Source organism: Poecilia reticulata, chromosome 22 (genome assembly GCF_904066995.2).
Source record: "Poecilia reticulata chromosome 22, P_reticulata-male-v2, whole genome shotgun sequence".
NCBI lineage: Eukaryota > Metazoa > Chordata > Actinopteri > Cyprinodontiformes > Poeciliidae > Poecilia > Poecilia reticulata.
This window is the reverse complement of record NC_088851.1, coordinates 12,820,810-12,842,580: the sequence shown is the minus strand read 5'-3', so window position 1 is coordinate 12,842,580 and position 21,771 is coordinate 12,820,810. Positions and strand designations below refer to the sequence as shown.

The 21,771-nt window shown below is 39.9% G+C and overlaps 4 protein-coding genes across 4 annotated transcripts; 1 reads left to right on the top strand and 3 right to left on the bottom strand.

Moving 5' to 3' along the window:
* Positions 1–134: 134 nt before the first annotated feature.
* Positions 135–2,919, bottom strand: mtres1 (mitochondrial transcription rescue factor 1). Its single transcript, XM_008399704.2, has 4 exons — positions 2,804–2,919; positions 1,238–1,661; positions 592–664; positions 135–510 (listed from the first exon to the last, which is right to left on the bottom strand). Exons 1-4 carry the CDS (start codon positions 2,835–2,837, stop codon positions 328–330), a joined length of 714 nt encoding a protein of 237 aa, XP_008397926.1. The 5' UTR covers positions 2,838–2,919; the 3' UTR covers positions 135–327.
* Positions 2,920–3,982: 1,063 nt separating this feature from the next.
* On the bottom strand, positions 3,983–10,191 carry tmem151bb (transmembrane protein 151Bb). The gene is made up of 2 exons (XM_008399705.3): positions 9,346–10,191; positions 3,983–7,505 (listed from the first exon to the last, which is right to left on the bottom strand). The coding sequence occupies exons 1-2, from the start codon at positions 9,421–9,423 to the stop codon at positions 6,096–6,098; spliced, it is 1,488 nt and encodes a 495-aa protein (XP_008397927.1). The 5' UTR covers positions 9,424–10,191; the 3' UTR covers positions 3,983–6,095.
* A 598-nt stretch (positions 10,192–10,789) lies between these two features.
* On the bottom strand, positions 10,790–15,523 carry grxcr1b (glutaredoxin and cysteine rich domain containing 1 b). The gene is made up of 2 exons (XM_008399706.3): positions 13,377–15,523; positions 10,790–13,288 (listed from the first exon to the last, which is right to left on the bottom strand). The coding sequence occupies exons 1-2, from the start codon at positions 13,779–13,781 to the stop codon at positions 13,250–13,252; spliced, it is 444 nt and encodes a 147-aa protein (XP_008397928.1). The 5' UTR covers positions 13,782–15,523; the 3' UTR covers positions 10,790–13,249.
* A 27-nt stretch (positions 15,524–15,550) lies between these two features.
* Positions 15,551–21,022, top strand: utp25 (UTP25 small subunit processor component). Its single transcript, XM_008399708.3, has 12 exons — positions 15,551–15,703; positions 16,355–16,394; positions 16,641–16,821; positions 16,908–17,120; positions 17,213–17,301; positions 17,489–17,890; positions 18,683–18,899; positions 18,984–19,186; positions 19,513–19,695; positions 20,162–20,271; positions 20,361–20,606; positions 20,696–21,022. The coding sequence occupies exons 1-12, from the start codon at positions 15,603–15,605 to the stop codon at positions 20,946–20,948; spliced, it is 2,238 nt and encodes a 745-aa protein (XP_008397930.2). The 5' UTR covers positions 15,551–15,602; the 3' UTR covers positions 20,949–21,022.
* The last annotated feature ends 749 nt before the right edge of the window (positions 21,023–21,771 follow it).

Here is a 21,771-nt window from a genome sequence, read left to right as displayed (position 1 = left end):
TATTGGATCAACTCCTTCTACACCACAACAGACCAGAGCAACACTCCCTTAATCATACTTACAAAACTCTGATTAGTGTATCAATGACCTGCAGAAATGTGCTCTAATTAAAACACCTCTACAGAAGAGAAGAATAAGTTTTACACCTTTGAAATGCACCTTTATTGGCAAATGATATAAGGGGGAGGGGAGTAAATAAAACTTTTCTTTCACACCTTATCTATTTCTAACAAATACACTGATCACTGGAGAGCAAGTACCTTGAGGTGAATTTAAAATCCCACTCGTGAGCACTTTTATCCCTTTTGTTGCAGCTTCATTACAAGTTCAGGGTTTGAAGGCTACATCCTTGGCAAGTTCAAGAACTTTCCACCTCCTTATGGACACTTTGTATTTATCTCCATCATTAGATTCACCTAAAACCTTCCTGGGGATGACTCTCATCAGAGTGACGGTGTTGGCTTCTTTGTTCTCTGACACCACAAGGTCCAAGGTGTCCCCAACTTTTACCTGGATAAACAAAGTTTTGTTTTTTTTCCAAGAGCCCAGAGCATCAGAAGAAAGCATTATTCAACAAATAGTGACACATACCGTTTTACTTTTCTTGATTAGTTTCTGTCCGTTCAGTCGGAGCTTGTTGCTGTAGAACGCATCCTCGATTTTGCTATTGTGAGAAGAGGAAAGTTAGTCTCCCTGTTGCAGTTAGTGCCCAGTTTAGATTTTTGACACACGTTTCTGATAAAACACACCTTAATGTCAATAATAAAGGGAAAATTCTCCAAACCAACCGGGCTAAATGTGAACGCGTTTGCCCCCTAATCTCAATAACTGTCGAAGCAGAAATCTCTAGCTTGCGAAGTCTTGAGGTCTTTTATCCTGCTTTATGTTGTCAGACTGGTTGCTTTTAGGAACCTTCTTGATTCTACAAGTCAGGTAGTAATCAGACCTACTAAGCTACAAAAATGTGGTTAATTACATGGGGCAGTTAGTTTTCACAAATGAGCAGGTTAATTTTTTTCCTATTCAACTACATCATCAATTAAAAACTATATTTGTGTACTAAGATTTTACTATGATTATCTGAAAATGATCTCATTTAAAATTTGCTTTCTGATCTGAAACATTTGAGTGAAAACGGGGAACAAAAGAAAGTGGGGTGGGGTTTACAGCACTGTAAACATGGAAATGTTTATCATATAGGCAAAATTAAGTCTAAAACCTAAATCCTCTGACTTACTTCCGTGCTAAATCCAAGCCAGCCTTTAACACAACGTCATAGCGGAAAGACGGTACATATTTCTCCATATCTTTATAGTCTTTAGGTAAATTAGGATCTTCATCTTCATAATCACTCTCCTCTGGATCATTTTCATCCTCTGAATCATCTTCCTCTTCCTGGGCTGCACGTGAAGGAGCTTTCTTCTTACTTTTAAATCGCAGATGTTGCAAAGACCAGGTCTTGAGGGCAGGCCGGTGACCACCAAGTGCAGAGAAAGTCGAGCAGCCCCACAGCTGCCGAGTATGAATGGTTCTGGGGCACCACTCAGTTCTCCTAGGTCCATAACCAGCTGCTAACAGGTGGCGAGGGTTCAACCGTCCAAACTGCCTCATAGCGAGTACTTGCAGCACCAGGCTTCGCATGCTGGAGCTCCAACCTGTCACTATAAAACAAATATGCAAGATCAGAAAAGCTCTCGGCGTGATATTCAATACTTACACTGTCTAGGTTGCTGATCTGGTCTTGAAATGCTTACTTTCCTCTTTGAGCATTGATATTTTTGGCTCTCTTTCCAGATCGGGATTCAGTCTCAGTGTCAATAAACGTTTTGTCATTAGTTCTGGACCACTAAGCTTTAGCCAATCCAGTATAGTCCACAAATCAAATGTTATTGGACCTCCTCAGGCTCAAACTCAAAGACAGAAATGAAATAGCCCTCTGAGTGCGCAAATCTAAAAAAGCAGCTCCATAAAATGTACTTCTGACCAAGAACTCTTGAGCCTAATTTTTTTCCTGGTTGTTATTCCACGTGTTTATGTGGTAGTTGGTACTTGGTAGTTTTTCTTATTTTAAAGTAGATATTAATTTTGGGTTTTGATTATTAAATTGCGGGAAATATTCCCTTACAGCTCAATAAACTGGGCAACTCAACATCAGGTAGGTAAAACACAATCGACAGTCATAAGTTATTATCTTGACCTCACAGGCAGGTCAATGAGTTTTTTTAAGAATATAATCAGCCCGTAAACATGTTCATGTTGCACTTCAGCAACATTCATGTGAAATAATTCTGAAAATAAGTAACCAAATGCCTGCGTTTAGCAGTTCTTCAAAAATAAAAGTCTTGCAAATTTCCATCAAGGTTTGTGTCACTTATGTCAAAGATTCTTACAAATATTCCTCAACCAATTGCGTAGAACAGTTGTAATAATTATTTTAAATAAATATAAATAATGCTTAAATGAACATGTCTGAAGATGATTCACTTATTTTGAAATGTTACCGGAAGTTTCCTCTTAGTGCGCAATCCGTCAAAACAACAAACCTAAAAATGATTTTAGTTGCTGCGTTTTCTGACGCCGTCTAAAGCCCGTGTAGTTTTGTCCAATGATGTCTAAACGTTTCATACTCAGTTGCATATTAAGCAAGTCGTTTTATGCGGAAGTAGGTACTATTAGCATAGCGTGTTTTTACTCGGGGCACTCGTAAGTTACACGTGCAACAAACCAGAAGCTTTTAGTATTAAAACAACAATCTAACAGCATTTTTAAAAGTAGATTCAACTGCATTGGGTTAAACACTCACCTAAGGAATAACCTTTCATTGCTCTGCACTTCATCTGCTTTTCTGAGACTGGTATTTGTAGCAGCAGTTATAAATCTACTGCCATCTATCGCTTGGACTGGAAATTTCAGTAGTATTGCCTTTTCACCAAACAGACACCTCATGCTATCAAAACCTCGTTTTCTCACAGAAGCAGTAAAATATTCCAACTCCTGCATAGATTATGAAGTGGCATTAAAAATATGCATCCACACTCCTCTCTGTAGGTTGAATCTCCTACAGTCAAATGCTTACACTCATTACAGCCCTGGGTGTCATTCATTTTATTTTTCCAATTATCTATTTGAACAGTCAACCAAGTTCGGAAGATTACACAACATTCAATTACAATAAATGCTAAAAGCAGCACAGCTTTGTACCATAGTTCTTGAACAGTGGTACAAAGCATCAATCTGTTGATTTAAGAATAAATTGAAGAAATTGAAATACTACCACTACTTTTTTTATTCAGTATTCAATCTTCTTTGTGCAACTGAAAATGACCAGCGATAGCAAAACAAAAGCCTCATATTATGATGCTACTCGTACAGTGTGACAGCTGGTGCAGCTCCAATAAATCCCATTGTATTTATATACAAAACGTCTTAAGGCTTCTTTTATTAGACACTTTATGTCTCTTTATGTGTGAAATCAGAAAGCTACAGTGGTACTGGGTTTAAAAGCCTCATTTTGTCTTTTTTTTTCTTATTGTGATCAAACATCTCACAAGATTTTTGTCTATGCTGGCCACAAAAAAATTCTCAAAACGTATTTTGGCTTGTTAATATAGACAGCATTTTTTATTTATTTTTTTTACTCCTTCTAAAATGTGTTGATTTTCAACCCAAGCATGCAAAACTGGGTTCACTTCAGTAACACTGCTATTCCAGCAGTTTCCAGTTGATGGCAGACTTGAGCTTTGGTTGGTCTTGAGGATTTCCTCTACATTCTTACCAAGTTCTTAGTTAGAGGTTAATCCAATGAGTGGTGTCAAATAAGTCTTTTAGCGGTCAACAAGAAACTACTAGCTGCTGTCAATGTAATTTTTCTTAAAATGTGACTCATGCAACAATTACCAGCTGCAGGATTTTAATATTTTTTGGTCTTATGTTTACAGTAATACTCATCGGTCCCAGACCCTTAATAAAAACACCAGCAACATTTTTAACCACACAACGGGAGAGACCCGGACATTTATTGCATTTTTTAATTTTTCCAGCATATTTCAAATTTCAATACATGTTCTCAAGAGTAACTGTGTTATTAATACAGCCCATTTTGTTATATTATTAACAATGCCAATTTAAAATATTTATTTTGTTTAGTGTAAATAATTTACATCAACATTCAGCTCCACTATGGATTATAATGTCTAGTTGTCTCATGTGCATAATACCGATGTCACTACGTTGAAAACAATGAAAGAACAAGATGTCATGTCCTAAAATGCATACAATTTCTCTCTGTAAGATGCTTTTAAAACTCATTATTGTAATATTGGTTTATTTTTGCATGTCTTAATGTAAGTGCATTGATGTTTTTGCATAAACAGCCTGTAAAACCCACGGAAAAGACATTCCAGAAAAATTAAACGGCAGAAGTTAAAATCTTCTTCAGAACTGTAACAGTGCTATTCTGAGTTCTCCTGTCACATTAGACTGTAAAAATTCCCATTTCACAGGTTGAAATGAAGCATCATTCATTTACAATGGACACACAATGGACATACAATTAATGATGCTGGTGATGTACATTCATGGATGTTTTATGGTTGTTAACACAGTGTCTCAGGAGTAGGAAAACATGCAAAGTAAAACATGGCTTTCATCTTTGTCCCACTCAATGTTTAAATTTGTCCATTCACAGATAACATTCATCTGTTCAAATGTTCTGAACCTCTTTTTTTTTGTCCATCTGATTGGTTTGTAGCACAAGTTGTCAGCTTCTGTCGTGGCAGTAGGCAGCAGAAGTAATATTTAAGACAAAAATATGCAGACAATGCATGTTTTTGTTTGATTATGAAGGTAGAGGTGGAATCTATGTGATTGGATTTAGCTGCTCAGCAACAAAATGCTCTTCAGTTCTAAGATTTAACGTAAGATTTAATTTCAAAATGATCTGGTCATTACTGGGTTCTAGATTAATGGGTGAAGCGGTGATGATTTGGGGGACACTGAGTTACTGAGTCGATTATAAGAAGGAATCTAAAGAAAGTGGCACTGTATCTACAAATCCCAATGACCTGAAGCTGCATCATCAAGAAGAGTTAACTAAATTTCTTCAACAATAATGAAATTGATTAAAAGTTGTTGAAACTGTTTAATTTCTGCCACGCAAGTTTTTCTTTTTGGGATCTGTTCTGTTTAACAAATGATGGCAGCAAGAAATATGTTGTGTGTTTTGTGCTTTAAATAACCTTATAATCTTGTAAAGACCAGACCATTTTAATGTATGTGAAACATCAGAACTGCTTCTACTATCATTAGATCCCTCAGATGCTGTTAAGTAGCACCAACAACAAAATACCACAAATAACTGTCGTGTCCAGTTAGGTAGATACATCAGTCTGTGTAATGTTAAACTGAACAACTTTTGGTAATGTGTGTCTTTTCCACAAAACAGAAGCGAAAATGAAACTTCAGTCTATTGTCCGTTGATGTAAAAGGCTTCCTGGAAAACCAAGGATGTTGATGTACAAAATGACTTACAGCACTTTAGAAGAACGAGAAACTCTTTATCACCAAGTGATAAACTGTTCTGTTGATTTTGGAGCTCTTCGTATTGATCGGTGTCTCTGTGATGAGCATACACATTCTGTTTAGTGATTCTCCTCGTTTAGTGTTATTGCTGTTATTGCTGTAATCACGAGTCTGCTGAAATCTGCCCTGACTTTATCCATCTCACTACTTCAGGAGCATTTGCTTTGCTGCAAAATTGTGAGGAAACATGAGAGATTATTATCCCAACCACCTTATGAGGTAACTAAAGCTTCAGGTTTCGGATGGTCTGTTCAGGTGCCTAGAAGTATGGCAATGATGTGCAGTGTAACAGTCTTTGTCTCCTTGGTTGTCCCTGGAAGCTGAGCTGATTTGGTTTTCCTCTTTCTTCTGCACAAGTGAACCACTCTTATTGCTTAGTCGGTTCACAAAGTCAAAGCTCAGGCAGTCGCTTCTGATATCATCGACGTTTCTGGCTTGTTTTCTCTCTATGTTTCTGGTATTGATAGTGAATGCATGCTACAGAGGTGTCACTGTGTTTTGCAGTGGTTGTATGATCATAAAGAAGTCTCCACACAGGAGCCATTTCTGTGGAAAGATCTGTGGTTGTGGCAGTTCTCACTGCAGTGGACGATGAGCACAGGGTAGCACAGGGCGTCGTCGTAGTGTGGGGGCTCCTCGTCGTCAGTGGCGAGGCGTTCTGACAGGCAGCGGGTGTTTTCGCTGGGACTCTCCTGGTCGTCCAAGCTGCCGCTCCTCCAGAAGCAACTTCTCTGGGAGCCGTAACGGCGAGCCAGGGAGAAGCGGCTGCTGCTGAAGGGGATGCGGGAGCTGGCACCGGTGCAGATGCTGAGGGCGCTCCTAGAGAACACAGAGGAGCAACTGATGGCCCGGTGGCAGCGCTCACAGTTCTGACGGATCCCACCGAAGCTGTTGGGACACTGGGCCAGATCCATCAGACCGGCCTCTGAGTAACTGGGAACCAGCTGTTGGTTTGAGCGAATGTGCCACTCCAACTCAGTGCTGTCAATGGTGTTGACGCGAGGGATGCGGCGCCAATATGGCCGATCGTCACACGGAGTCACTGGAAGGTAGTCGTGTCCGAAAAGCTTTTCTACACGATAATGGACATATGCAGTGCGGTATTCAGTGAAGACTCTGAGAGGCCAGGAGAAAGTGAGGAAAGACGCAGCCCAGAATACATACTGGGACAGATACCAGGGGTGGTGCTCTGGGTCAGCCAGCACCATGACGTACTCCTTCAGATCAATGTTTTTCAGGTGCATACCCTCTCTGGCTTCCATGTAGTCATCCAGGCCCTCATTGTCGGTGAAAAACCTGGCCCTCTGTGTCAGGTATGAGTTTTCAGACTCTACATTAGCAAAGCTAAAGCACTTGGTGAACCGCATCTTTGTCAGAGGAGACTTCTCCAGGCCCAGAAGCTGCTTGGAAACATCTTTGACTCCACAGTGACCGTAGTCAAATTCAGCCTCGGCTACGTGGGTGTTGACGCGCTCATGGTACACTTGGGTGCTGGTATAAGCATCTCCATTTCGATACCGTGTGACCTGTCGTGTTCGGCGCACATAGTGGTAGCTGATGGCTTTCCACCAGATGCAGGGCTTCGCCTGCTGCATTCTCTGGATGCGCTCGCAGATGCCCTCCACATCCACTTTGTGCTGCAGCTCGTTCTTCACGTGGCAGTGCCAGCACTCCACGAGGTACACCAGGTAGAGCATGCCCAGCAGGGCCAGGGGGATGTAGATGTATCCGTCGGAGCAGGGGCTGCCGTGGTACGTCATGGATTTCCCTTTGAAGGCGCTGTCAAAGGTGAGCCGGGTCACCTTGGTGACGTGGCACCAGACCATAGCCCCCATGCAGCCGTACATGAGGACAGACAGGAGGAGGCATTTCCAAAAGTTCTCCCGACATAAGGACTTGCTCAGAGATTGCTTGAGGGGTCTTTGCTGTGAAAAACAAATGAAAAAGAGCCTCAGTTGTAGCAACATAAAAACCAACAATCCTGAACTGCTTTGCTGCAAAAGGAACAAGTTCGGATATATTTTAAATGTGTGTATGATTTAAGTTTATTGGTCTTTTTTTTTTTTAGGAACACCTGTTCAATTGCATACTGGGGTCTTCAGCAACAACTATCTCTGATTTAAAGAAAATGATCTGTTTGACAGAGTATTTGGTCAATTGTTTCTGTTGCATTTTATTGCACTTTTTCCTCTCATATTTTGGTTTTTGGTTCTTTGCTGATGTTTTCATTTGCTTTTCATTCCCTTCCCACATGGTTTAACTTTACTAGTTACTATAACATGTTTTATATCCTATCTCACAGTCCTGGTGTCCTGCAGGTTTTAGGTGTATATCTGCATTAACACACCTGGATCAAATGAATTACTCATCCTTTGTCTCCAGCAAAGGAGGTGCTGCTCCAATCTGTCACGGTGGCAAAAACAGGCTGAGCTATCTGCAGATTTTGGAATAAAAAGCCTGAAATGAGCTTCCTCTGTAGGATGGCTCGGCTCTGCCTTGGAGATAATAAGGTAAGGAGCTGCATCAAAAGGAGTCAGCTGAGGTGGTTTGGAGAATCTGTTCAAGATGAGCCTTGGGGCCTCCTTTTTCTGGAAGATCTCACTGAGAAGAGACTCCTGGCAGAACCAAAGTCATATATACTGCTCCTTTATTTTTTTGAGCAGTGTATTTCCTCTGGCTTGAACAGATGGTCAGGAATTTAAAGCAGGTCTGTTTTAGCAGGTAAATCATTCAGGGCAGGGAGTCTGGTTTGCTAAGTTTCAGTTCACCAGCAAATTGTTTTTCAAAACAACAAGACCTTCTTGTAATATGTATAAGTGTCTCAATCAGTTTTAGACTGTTCTTATTCATTTTATGTAATCCCAAAATACAGAAAAAGGGATTGGATTCCCCAAAAGCTTTTAGCTCAACCAGATCAACTTAACAATGATGAATTGCTCATATTTTTTCCCATTTTATAAAGCTAATATGCTGTAAACAAAGGGCAATCTGGAAAAAAATGTGATGAAAGCCACAAAAGACTTGAAAATGGGCTGGAGGTTCATCTTTCAAAGGACAACAACACTTAGCATTCAACCAGAGCTGCAACTAAATGGTTTAAATCAAAGAATATTCACATATTAGAATGATCCAATCAAAGTCCAGGCTTAAATCCAGATGAGAAGAAGCTGCTGCAAGAGCTGAAAATCATTTTTTGCAGTCTCTCCATCCAACCTAACTGAGCTTTAGTTATTTTTCAAACAGAAAAAGATGTCATATATTTTCTGTCTTGGACATGAAAAGCGGATCAAGTCATAAACCAAAAGACTTTGGCTGGTATTGCAGAACAAGGTGGTGCTTTGTTTTCATCACATAAAGTCACAAACACATCAAAGATTGAGGCTATAGTATTAAAAATATGAAAAAGTTCAAGGGCTTTTATGACTTCCCTGTGGAGTGCTTTCCATTAACACCAGCATCGTGGGGGAAAAAAAGGAAAATGTGAAATTCCTGTAGATTTAGCTTTCTTTACACGGATGTAGGGTTGCCATCTCATACTGTAGCAGTTTTTTTTTTTTTTTTTTTTACAAACTACAGGCCTACTACAGTTCCTAAAGGTGACAGACAGGTAAGAATGCTACCTGAAAACCTAAACTCGATTTCACTGAAATCTACAGTGAAAAAAATGTCCACATGGAGGACCATGTGGCCTGAATCCGTCTGCAGCATGGCCAGACTGCATGTGCGATAAAAACGCTGAGAACCCCATTAAGAACAGACTCTTACCTCCTCCCTGGTGTCCTCTTCGTAGACGGTGGTGGTGCTGCTTTCACTGGCTGTCGCAGCCGAGGCTGGGGGAGACATGGTGATAACAATGCAAGGCGTGGAGTGGGGATCAAGGAGGGATTTCACTGCCTTTTATCTGCCTCTGCAGCGGCTCTCATCCCACACGAGCCGCTGCGTTGGACCCGCGATCATCCGGGGACGTTTCCGAGAGGAGAGTCCAAAACAACAGCGTTCCTGTGGAGGCAGAGAGAAGGCGGAGGAGGAGGAGGCGGTGTTGGTGCAGCATCCTGCCGGTGCCCTGCCTCAGCTGTCAGTGCCGCAGTGACATGATGGGAGATGATGTCGGATTAGCTGGTCGTTATTACGAACGGATGGTGCCCTGCCCCTCGGGGCCCGCTCTGGATCCACCGTGCAGCGGGGGGTGGGGGTTTGGGGGGGCACGGGGCGTGGGTCCGCTGTCCACGGTGCTGGCTGCCTAACTGAGGCAGGTGGGACGTTGTTGCATAAATCCGCGACTTAAAGAGAAAGTCCAACCTCATGCTGACGGATCCACTTTGGCTTAGGTCTGTCTCAGTGAACAGAATATACTCGGAAAGCTAATTTCAGTTGTTCAATAAAATAAATAAATAAAACTCGCATGTTAAATAGATTTACACAAACTAATATATTTCAAGCGTTTATTTCTGCTGTGTGTGTGATTACGGCTGGCATTTCATGAAACAAAGCAAAAAAATTGTTTCTCAGAACATCAATCTTGAATGTGACCTACATTTAAACTTAGAATGTAATATGATGACAAAAGACCAATTTTTAAAAAGGACAAAAATAATATTGTCTGGATTTTTCTGAGAGACATCATGGGTACGCCATAAAAGGTCATTGCTGATCACAGAGTGCTGTATTGGAAAATTGAGTGGAAGGAAAAAAATGTGGTTTAAAATAAAGCACACAAGCAACAGGGATAGCTTGAGGCAGAGCGCTTTCATTTTGTTATAATTGGTTTACTCTCTATCTTAACTGTTATCTGATATATATATATATATACTGCTAAAAAAATAAAGGCAACACTTAAACAACACAATATAACTCCAAGTAAATCAAACTTCTGTGAAATCAAACTGTCCACTTAGGAAGCAACACTGATTGACCCGACGAGGGTTCCCCGTTGACAGTTGATTTCACAGAAGTTTGATTTACTTGGAGTTATATTGTGTTGTTTAAGTGCTGATGTGTTGATATATATATATATATATATATATATATATATATATATATATATATATATATATATATATATATATATATATATATATATATATATATATATATATATATATATTCCAGGTTTGCCTATACTGTGACCAATATTACGACCAATGAAGCTTATATTCCCTTACTAAGGGATAATTGATTGTATGCATAAAGAATGAATATAGTCAATTAATCCTAGTTCATGTCTTTTTTTATTAGTTTATTTAGAATGATTGAATGATTAAAATGAATGATGAGAAACTTCATCCTCTCTGTCTTTAATTCATTTACACCTACTTGGTATTACCCATACAACAGTGCATTTCTAATATTTGACAAAATTGGTTTATATGAGTTCATGTGCATGTTTTTGTAAAGATTTCCACTCCAATCCAGTGAAAATCCTAAAAGAGTTAAAAGACATGATCACATTCATCCATCATAATTACAAATTGTTTACAAAAACGGTTCAGATGTCAGATGTGTGGGACAAAGTCTCATGACTTTCTGGCTCGCATTCAATTTACAATTTACAAAAAAGAAACCATCGTAAAATACAAAAAGTACTCCTTCTGTATCTCTGAGCAATAAGGAAATATCTTTACTAAAAATCATCAGGTCAAACTGAGTTGTTGCGCGTGATTAGTGATGACATGAGATTACTTTTGATGCAAAATGACTTTTTATAAATCATCAGAATGAAGCAAAAATTTATAATCAGCAGCAGGTTCCAATGTTTTTAAAAATATCTTAGAGTTCTGTTAGAAATAATAATTTATAAAACATTTTCATAACCAAATCCAGATTATGCAGATATATCACACAACTTTCACAATATGTTATGATGAGCCATAGTGATTTACAAACATTGATAACATTATGATAATGCTTCATACAGTTGATATAGTGGTTCTTGAAGTAATTGTTGATTTCTCAGTCTTTCATATTCAGGTATGGTGTTAAAATGTCGAGATAGCAGCATCACAAAAAAAACAGATCAGTTTGTTTTACTGTCTTACTACAACATTACAAGAAGTGGAGGATGTAATAAAAATGATCTGCCTTAAATAGTTTTAACATTAGTTAAATCCAACGTCAGTGAACAAAATACAACTGTCATTATTTAATGAATGAAAACGAAACCCAAATGGTAAATTTGGTTTTAAAAATACAGTAATAATAATTAGAAAAAACTAAGGACACCCTAAATACTTTCATAGGTTTTAGGGAAAGTCATACTCAAATGCCCTCTTCCATATTTTCACTGATGCAACATAAACCGCCTCCCTCACTTCCTAACCCCTCTACTACTTCTATTATTATTCACAGCCTCATCATACAGATTACTGTAACTCTCTGCTTCTCGGTCTTCCTCACAAATCCCTCCATAAGCTTCAGATGGTTCATAATTCAGCAGCACGCATTATAATCAAAAGCCCCTTGCTACACCATTTTGTCACTGTCTTTCAGCGACTGCACCGGCTCCTAGTTAAACCGATTCTTCTGTGCGCATTTAAAATCATTCACAGCCTCAGCTATCCTTCTCTATCAGACCTCTTGCACATTGCCACCCCCAGCCATTCCCTTATGTCATCCTCCTCCTACGTCCACCTCACTGTGCCTTCCACCTGTCTCAGCACCATGTGGAGTCGAGCATTGAGCCTCAAATCTGGAACTCGACCCTGCCAGACGTTCACACTATTGACATTCTCTGTTTGAGTCAAAACTCTCCCATTTAAGATACCGGTACTTTAATCTTGCCAAGACGGAAAGACATTAGCAATGACCTTGGAGAAGAAGCCATTGCTGCACATGTATCTCCAAAGGATTATAAGGCCATTTCCTAAATCTTTTTGTCTCTAGATAGATTATGGCAATAAATGACACATAAACTCTGGAACAATATCCTTTGTGCAGGCGAGAGTAGAGATGTTTGGCACCACATTTGGAGAAAACCAAACACAGCATATCAGCACAAACATCTCTGTCACCTTCTGTCGAGCATGGTAGTAGAATAATGAATATTTTAACTTGTTTTGCAACCACAGGTTCTTGTCACTTTCCAGTCAACTGTACATATTTCTGTATATAGAAGAAGTCTAGAGTCAAATGCAATGCCACCTTTCCAACAGCTGAGGCTTGGACCAAGATGGATGATCAGTAGAACACATCAGAACAACAGAAAGGCTAAAAATGAAGTAATCAGCATGTGGTGGGACCTCAAGAGAAGTATGCTACAAGTAATGAAGAGTAATGTTGCGAATAAGAATAGGTGGAAGAAAAATCTTCAACAAAGTTGCAAGAGGCTGTCACTCTTTGATAGGGTGTACTTAGTTTTTTTTTTTTTGGGGGGGAGGGGGGGTTGCAATAAATGTTAGTAAATAGTATGCAACCTCTTGTTTGTTCTTGTAGGCTGAAGGGTTTAATTCATGTAATGAAGTAGATAGATCCCGATTAAGACTAGAGTGACCTTAGAATTAAAAATGGGTGTACTTTCTTTTAAACTGACTATACTAATTCATCTCATCTTGTCTGAAGCACTTTAACAAGAATAATATTCCACAATAATCAGTAAAGAATGACTCCTTTCATTGCATCAAGTCTCTAAGAAGTGTCCCAGATATTTAAGAAGGACATTGCCTGATATGAACCGTCACTCCTTTTCCCAGGGTCTCCTTCTCTGATGACGACCCTTCAGTGAAAGAAAAAGAGGTGATGTCTAGTCATGAGGCTACCAGGCTTGAGGGCAAAAAAAAGAATGAAAAGCTGGACCAACTTACAGAGTACATATTGGAGAGGTTGTTGAAAAGCACTTGACCTGCGCTCACTTTGTTCCTCACCCCTCGGATGGTTCCGTTCTTACTGCAGATGTTGATCCTCTTGTTGCTGAACATCATCTCCCTCTTGACACTGGCATACAGCAGCAGGTCATCGGACTCACAGCCGTTCTCGTCCGCGGCAGCCTCCAGGCCATTCAGGTGCCTGTTGGCCTCACTGGCGGGCGGCAGACTTCCCTGCTCTGCCTCCATGCTGCCGGTGCCGTCCGAGTCTGCAGAGTCAGAAACCGAGCCGCACCAGGTCCTCTCGTCCTTGAACACCTCAGCCAGGACTCGGCCACTGTTGGCAGATGCGACTCTGAACCGGACCGTTTTCCCGGCATTTTCTTTCATCTTTGGCCCATCCATTGAAATCCAAGAAAAGAGTCACATGCATCGCTTCCCATTCAGACAAAACAGAGTGGCCCTTTCAGCTCAAGTCATCGGCGGTCCACTTATTCATCCAACAGCAGGTGTCTCACAGGTGTTTCAAAGGAACTGAAAATACCCGGAGCACACCCCTTGTGTGCTCCCAAATACTCAATAATAGATGTGCCCTTGTCATGGTAACTGCTAAAACGGGCAAAGTGTAAATTGATATGATCGTGTTCAATAATTGATCAAGGTCAGCACGCACCTTATGTCTGATCCTTTATGGTCTGATAACTAACAAAGTCAGGGCAAACACCTGGTGGTCTTAGTTGATCTTTACAGCAATGTTCATCATGCTGGTCTGAGACTGAATTAATGTTCCTCCTTTTACACACTCAAGATCACCTCAACAGCAGAGCCACTGACAGGAAAGTAAATATTAATACTTTGTTTCAGTCCGAGAAAAACATGGACAGGAGAAGAGGTTTAGAGTAGATGTATTATTTCTGATGCATTCTCCTTCTGAACATTTAGTTGGATCTGGAAAATCATACAATCTGAGAAGAAATGGTGAGAGCTTGCATGAGCTCAATGATCACATGTACTGCGTCTCATCCAAGGGTGTGGACGTCCTCCCAAAGAGAAAAGATCTAAATCTTCATAAGCAACTTTTTCCAACCATCCAGGAACGGTTCAGAGATGATTTTAGCATGGTGGAGCACTGCTTCACAGCACATAAGTTACAGAAATGCTTGTATATGGAGAACTTTCTATATTTAATATCAGATTTTACTGAGAACATCTTCCAAGCTGTCCAGGATCGACTTTGGTGATTTCTTCAATTGTTTCAAAAGTTAAAATGATACCAAACTCCCCTAAATCCTGGTACATTACAATTTAAACTCCCTAGATCTTAACCTCACTGTGTGATCATGATCAGTTCTCAAAAGGCAGGTGGAGAAAGAGAAGCCAACCAGCTGAGATCAGTTTCAAGTAGAGGACAAAAATAGGTGACCACCAGATAGGATTATCAAGGATGTCTGGCTGAATAATAACAGGTACAAAAATATAAGCAATAATACTGGAAATATTTACTCTGCTCCTGAAGTTGAAGTGAAATATTTATAAAAATAACAATAACATTACCAAACAGAGTTTCTGCAAAAACATCATGACTTCTGCCCAGGTCCCTTTTGAAAATGAGATCTGGATCTCAATGGGATTTACCTGGTTAAATAAAGGAAATAAAAAATAAAAAAAAACACAGAATGGTCGTAACTTAATGATGTAATATGTTGTGTAAATCCCCTTTTTATTACCAAAATTACCTTGACCCATTGAGACATGGACTCCAATAAAGCCCTGAAGCATTCCTGAAGCATTTTTGTTCTCTGGACTGGTCAGCCTCAGAAAGAGGCCACAACAACCAAGATTCCCCAGCAGAACATTGACCAAAGCATGGCATAGTATTTTTCTACTTCTACTTGATCTGCTTTGAATTAAAAAAAATTCCTTTCACTGCTCACTTAATAAATACATCGTGCCATGATTATACGATATTCTAATTGGCATGATTTACGTCAGTGTTTATAAAGTTATGCCTGACCAGTGTGTTACATATTAAATGCGCTTTATTTGCAGTTCTGTAAATCTGTCTAGGACTGCTTCTGAAAATGTGAAACGTCCTCTTTAGTCACCGTAAGTGGAGAGGAAGCATGCAGTACCTCTCTGCTACTGTAGGTGGCGATAAAGACGCTCAGTGAAGCACAACAAACGCAGAAGAAGTTGCACACGTGTGACAACAACACCTCGAGAGTCATGGGGAAGCGGCGGCAGAATAAGCAGCTTTTCACAAATCTGTCCAAAAAACAGAAGAAACACTTGAAGGAGTTCGGAGAGGAGCACCCATTTCACGATGTGTAAGCATTATAACAGAGAACAGTGTTTTTCTTGTTATGAAGAATTGCGTTTTATTGTGAGTTAGGAAGCTACATTTAGTTCAGAGTCAGACTACCTTCAAACAAGCATTTTAACCTAAAACACAAAAATAAACTCGTAATAAACGTGACTAGCTATTCATTTGAACAGTCGAGGTTTATTTTGTAGACATTTATTAGCTATAGCAGTTTATGTTACTTAAACGCGCGAATTCGCAGTAAAGGACGAATATCATTGTTTCTCCTGAGGGTTTCAGAAATTTGACTGCAGTATTTTCCAGGTCTTGGTATGCAAGGGATAAGAGAACGGGGAACATTTAATATTAAATGTACCCCTTTCAGGTCAGTTTCTGCTCTATTGTCTAAAGTTGGATATATCTGTCCTTCCATCTATTACTTTGTGTTGTTGTTCTAATTTGCACTATATGAATACCAATAGATCACAACAAATCCAAAAGGAAACAAATGCAATGTGTTGCGGAGATAATAAGCCCCAGGGGCTTATTATGACTCTCATCATTAATGCAGCGGTCCATCCAACTATCCATCTAGTCACTCATGAGTCTGTCCATCAGGTCATATCAGATCTGTCTTTATCTCGCTGCTTAATTTACTGATGTGTGTTTTCCACAGTGTGAATGAAAGACCTGAAAGGACCCAGATTGTGGAGCTGGTGAGTGTTCCTTGAGTTTCCAGATCAAACACCAAAATAATTGTACTGAAAAACAATTTATTTAATAAATAATCCTTCCGAGTTTCTTATCTGCTCAATGTTTTGAAGTTAGTTCTCAACACTTTGGGAATATTGAACCATAGCTTTGCTTAGATTTAGTTTTACTACAAGTATTTAGAACCGTTTCAGTTTTTTAAATGTTTGTTTGTTTGTTTGTTTGTTTGTTTGTTTGTTTGTTTGGTGCAGCCATCAAGCCCAGAACAATCTGACTCAGATCCTGTAGACGGGGAAGAGGAAGAAGATGAAGAACCAGAGCAACAAACTGCCTATCAGAAGCTTCTTTCAACGCTCAGTGAACCCACAGCTGATGCTCAAAGCCACGAGGATGAAAGCAGTGATGACGAAGAGGAAGAGCTCCTCTTTGAAGGCAAGGGGATTTTTTTTTTTTTTGTCTTTAAAAAATGTTTGACAACAGTTTGTGCTTGACTAAAATAAGAGTTTAATGTGCATTAGAGGGTAATGTTGAGGGTGAGGATGCAGAGGAAGCAGAACATGGAGAAGAGGAGCATGGCGATGAAGAGGAGGAGGGGGTGAATGAACAGAAAGAGGTGGCAGGAGACAAAGAGTTTGTGGACAAGGAGCATGAGTCTGCGTTCTGTCTGGAGACCAACTTTATAGAAAAAGGAGAACAGGATGAAAACATTCCACAACTCAAGAACAGTAAAGGTAAGAGCGGACAGAAAACTTAATAATCTTCTTTTTTTTATTGGTCATTTTGGTGTGTTACATTTTGTCTTTTATTCCCTTTTTTTTAACAGACATGTTTTTAGTCCACCTGGATACCGAACTCACTGAAGAGGATGTGCTCAGAATTACATCTGGCTCCAAATCCAAAACTCAGATCACGGTATACACAAAGTCACCTTGTCACAGCTTAAAGCAACTTTTAATTATATTTTTATTGATGCAGGACACGGTAAAATAGAGCTGGGTGATTTCCTGCAGATTGGTTCACGTGGTGGGAATACTTTTCCATTGTACTGTGTGTTGCACTGAGCCACTTCTAAGGTTTCTCTGCTCCCTTTTTTTTATAGTGGGCAAAACTGGGAAACCTTCTTTGCACCAACTCTATTGAAAGGTTCGGCCCCCAAAAAGACACAAACCAAACTGTTTTCCATAAAGTTTTGGAGAGCAGCTGGAGGAATCTGAACCAGTCATTCAGTCCTAAAGGAAATACCGAAGAGATCAGCCCCCTCCAGATGGAGCTGCTGACCCTCATGGCGTCCTACAAGGACCTGTATCACCCAGAGGCGTGCCATTTGAAGCAGGGCCCGTATGTTCGCAGTGCATACTGCCTGCATGTGCTCAACCACATCCTGAAGGCCAACTCCAGAGTCCTGGCTCACAACACCCAGCTGAGAGAGCGGAAGAGTCAGGGTAAAGCTGGAGCTGAACCGCAGGAAGAACCCAGAGACCAGGGACTGACCAGGCCAAAGGTAAACAACTAAACACATGTGTCGGGTCAGTTTTAGCTGCAATTATTTTTTTTAAATCAAAGCATCAGAGATCTCTTCTATGAAAAATGTTTAGTTTTTTTTTTTTTAGAAATTTGTTACCATGTAACATCTATATTAACTTGGAAAACACAGAGGTTCACCAGAATCGATACATATTTCAGCTGTACTGACCTTCAGAAAATGAATATTTTATTTCACTGATGAGTGAATACACCTCATCAAATCACCATCAAGCTACAGAAACAATAAATAGCTTTAGTTTGGACGTTACTTCAAAGTGAAGAAGGCTCAAAAGTTTAAAATTTAACATCCATGATTGTCAGTTTTAACAGTAAGTTTTTATTTTATTGTGCTCTCACTGTTGCCTTTGCTTTTAGTAAGACGTAGAAAAAAATGTATGCAGTTTTTATATTTCAAAAAAATATATATTTAAAAATCTGTTTGCACAAGTCAAGGTTTTCATAAAAATAGTGGACAGAGTATAACATATTTTAAGGAAAAAATATGTAGACCTCTTATATTCCTGATTGTTGAACAGGCAGATCCTGAGAAGCTTTGCTTTTCAATCTTGTGGAATATTTTCTTATTTTTCTTTTGTCCTCAGAGAAAATAAAATCTTAACACATAGAAGAAACCCATTGGGATCCATTTATGAATCTCTATAAAATCACACTAACACTCAGCCATTGGACTAAAAATTGTTTAGGAAGAGTTTTAATTTAACCCAGACCACCTACAGAGCATGTAAGGATCGCAACCACTTTGTCCCAGGTTCTGATCCTGGTTCCATTCCGGGGGGCCGCTCTGCAAGTTGTCCACACTCTCATCAGCCTGCTGGAGACCAAAGGCAAAAAGATTGTTGTCAGCAACAAGAAGAAGTTCAAGGAGGAGTTTGGAGAAGCGGAGGAAGAAAAACCAGCCAACCTGCGCCGGCCTGATGATTACCACGCCGTCTTCTCTGGCAACGTGGACGATCACTTCAGGATAGGTACGTCTTCAAATAAGTAGTTCCTAAAAACCTCTGCCACTTATCTGACCCTGCATCCTGATGGTTCTGCACTCTCCCTCCCAGGTGTGTCCATAGTGAGGGGCAACATGCGCCTCTACGCCCCCTTCTACTCATCAGACATCATCATTGCGTCTCCACTCGGCCTCCGAACGGTGCTGGGAACCGAAGGAGAGAGCAAGAGAGACTACGACTTTCTGTCGTCCATTGAGTTGCTGGTGCTGGATCAGACTGACGTCTTCCTCATGCAGAACTGGGAGCATGTCTTGGTATGAGGAGTTTACATGTGGCACCACCTGCTGTTGAAGTTTTCCATTCTTCATAACTAGAATATTGAGTATTAAAATAGGTTAGAAATTTTGGGCTTTTGAACCAGTGATTTTTAAAATTTAAAACTCAAAATGTCAACATGTATCTAACTATTTCAGTGTTCTTCTTCGGTATATTATTTCTATTTATCTTGATTTGTTTTGTCAAGCTGGATGGTTCTGCTACTGCAATGTTTTGTTTAAAGCTTAGTAATTATCGATCTGTAACCTACAAAACGTAACGTGTTTGTGTGTTTAAGTTTGTAAGTGTTGTCCTCACCCTCCAGCATGTGATGAAGCACATGAACCTGCAGCCGCTGGACTCCCACGGAGTCGACTTTTCCAGAGTGCGGATGTGGAATCTGAACAACTGGGCCAGACACTACAGACAGACGCTGGTGTTCAGCTCCATCCAGGACCCGCAGATCAACAACATCCTCACTAAACACTGTGCCAACTACAGAGGGCAGGTCAGGCAGTAGAGATACTCGCTTATTTTTGTGTTTCAAAGATCTGAAATCTTAGGCCTCGTTTGCGCCGAGCCGATCTTCAGCGAAGCCGTAACATTTTTTTGTTGCGATCTAGCCGTTCGTTTGATTGACACCAGTGAGTCTCTCACACCGGTGCTTTTTGAAACCAGGTTTCAGAGTGAAACTTTTCTGCAACACCCCATGCAGAGATGATGCCACTCTTTGACCCTAAAAAAAATCTACAACAGCATCTGAACGTTGGGACTTTATGAAACGGGAACAATATCAGGGATTTGTCATTGTTGAGTTGATCTAATTGTATCTATGCACTGATTCATACACCACATTTATTTTAACCTTCACAGTTTTCTTAATTTAATTATGTTTTAGTAGGAGATCATTGCATGTCATTATTAACACCTGACTGAAATTTGCATGCTCTGTGTTTCTGGGGTTTTTGTCTCAGATTACCACAAAAAACATGCCAAAGACGGGCTCCATCTGCCAGGTGCTGGTTCAGCTGCCTCACGTATTCCAGGTGTTTCCATCCGACAACTTCATGAATCAAGATGCTCGGTACATGTCTCAGCCGAAATAACTTTTTAACCTCCTTGCTGTGCCTTTGGCTTGAACTATACTTCATCATTTTCTTCATCCTCTTGTAGGTTTCAGTTCTTCATCGATAAAGTACTTCCTCAGTACAGGGACTCGGTCATGTCCCACACTCTGATCTACATCCCATCCTACTTCGACTACATCCGGCTGCGAAATCACATGAAGAAAGAGGAGATTAGCTTCACGTCCGTGTGTGAATATTCCAGCAAGTCAGAGGTTTCTCGAGCCAGGCATTTCTTTCTGAAAGGAGAAAAACAGTTCCTGCTCTTCACCGAGCGCTTCCACTTCTACAAGAGGTCTGTTCTTATTTTACTATCCATCAAATTATGTGGTATCTCCTATTCTACCTGTAACAATCCGCTCACATCGTGCTTATTTCATTCAGGTACGCTATCAAAGGGATCAAGCACCTGATATTTTACAGCCTGCCCACCTTCTCCCACTTCTACAGCGAGGTGTGCAACATGCTGGCAGCAGGAGGTCAGGGGGAGGAGGCCAGCTGGACCTGCACTGCCCTCTATTCCCGCTACGATGCCCACAAGCTGGCTGCCATCACCGGAGCCCAGCGAGCTGGACAGATGCTGCACTCCAACAAAAACGTTCACCTTTTTATCACAGGAGCAGAGGACAAAGCCTGAACTGATAATAGCCCAGCAAACGTGTTTGTTACTAGTTTTATCAATAAATTGTGACTCTCTCTTCCTATCACAAATATTTATTGGTTTATTGGATTTGTTGATGCATTTCTAAAGGGTCCATAAAAAATCTAATCTTACATAAACGTTATCATAATGGTTGTTCAGATGTGCTGATTACCAGAGAAATATTTCCTCATCTGTTTGTTGGTTAGAGTGCTTTGATTTAGCGACATCAGAGCTGATTAAGTCATTTTTGTGACTCGGGTGTATCGAAAGTGTCAAGTATGGAAGCCCGTTTGTACCAATAGAGTCATAAAATATATCACTCCCAATAAACGTTACAAATGAGTAAAGTCCTGAAATTTATGGGAAACTATGGCATTTCTTTTAAAAATTAAAAAAAGGTAATTAAGTTCAGTTTAATTATATAGAAACAATTCACAACTGTTAAGTAGGTAAAAGTCTGTATATCATTTAAAATGTGATCCATTTTCTAATTTTGTTTCAAATCAGGTGACAAAATATAATTGATATTGCATTTTTGAGTCAGCTAACTTTTGTGTTACATGTCCAAAAAGTTCCTGTTTGCTGGTGATCCCATTTATTTCCTAAAGATCTAACATCTTTGAGTTGTTTTGAGGGACATATGATCTGATTGTATAAAGTACAGTCATTTATCAGGACAAACATGTACCATTCTGCTTTTTTGAAAATTACCTTTTGGATTTATGTTAAAAATATATTCTAAAATCACAAAATTGCATCCAATAAATTTCTGAAAATGAGTTTATGAGCTTCAGAGAAGTAATTTGCAGTTTCTGGA

Coding starts and splice junctions, on each gene's coding strand:
- mtres1 (XM_008399704.2), bottom strand. CDS start 2,837: ATGAAGTGCAGAGCAATGAAAGGTTATTCCTTAG. Junction 1,662..2,803: donor AATGAAAGGTTATTCCTTAG/GTGAGTGTTTAA, acceptor TTTGTTTTATAG/TGACAGGTTGGAGCTCCAGC. Junction 665..1,237: donor GGCTTGGATTTAGCACGGAA/GTAAGTCAGAGG, acceptor TTCTCACAATAG/CAAAATCGAGGATGCGTTCT.
- tmem151bb (XM_008399705.3), bottom strand. CDS start 9,423: ATGTCTCCCCCAGCCTCGGCTGCGACAGCCAGTGAAAGCAGCACCACC. Junction 7,506..9,345: donor AAGAGGACACCAGGGAGGAG/GTAAGAGTCTGT, acceptor TGTTTTTCACAG/CAAAGACCCCTCAAGCAATC.
- utp25 (XM_008399708.3), top strand. CDS start 15,603: ATGGGGAAGCGGCGGCAGAATAAGCAGCTTTTCACAAATCTGTCCAAA. Junction 16,395..16,640: donor GGACCCAGATTGTGGAGCTG/GTGAGTGTTCCT, acceptor TGTTTGGTGCAG/CCATCAAGCCCAGAACAATC. Junction 19,696..20,161: donor GTGCCAACTACAGAGGGCAG/GTCAGGCAGTAG, acceptor TTTTTGTCTCAG/ATTACCACAAAAAACATGCC.
- grxcr1b (XM_008399706.3), bottom strand. CDS start 13,781: ATGGATGGGCCAAAGATGAAAGAAAATGCCGGGAAAACGGTCCGGTTC. Junction 13,289..13,376: donor ACCTCTCCAATATGTACTCT/GTAAGTTGGTCC, acceptor CTTTCACTGAAG/GGTCGTCATCAGAGAAGGAG.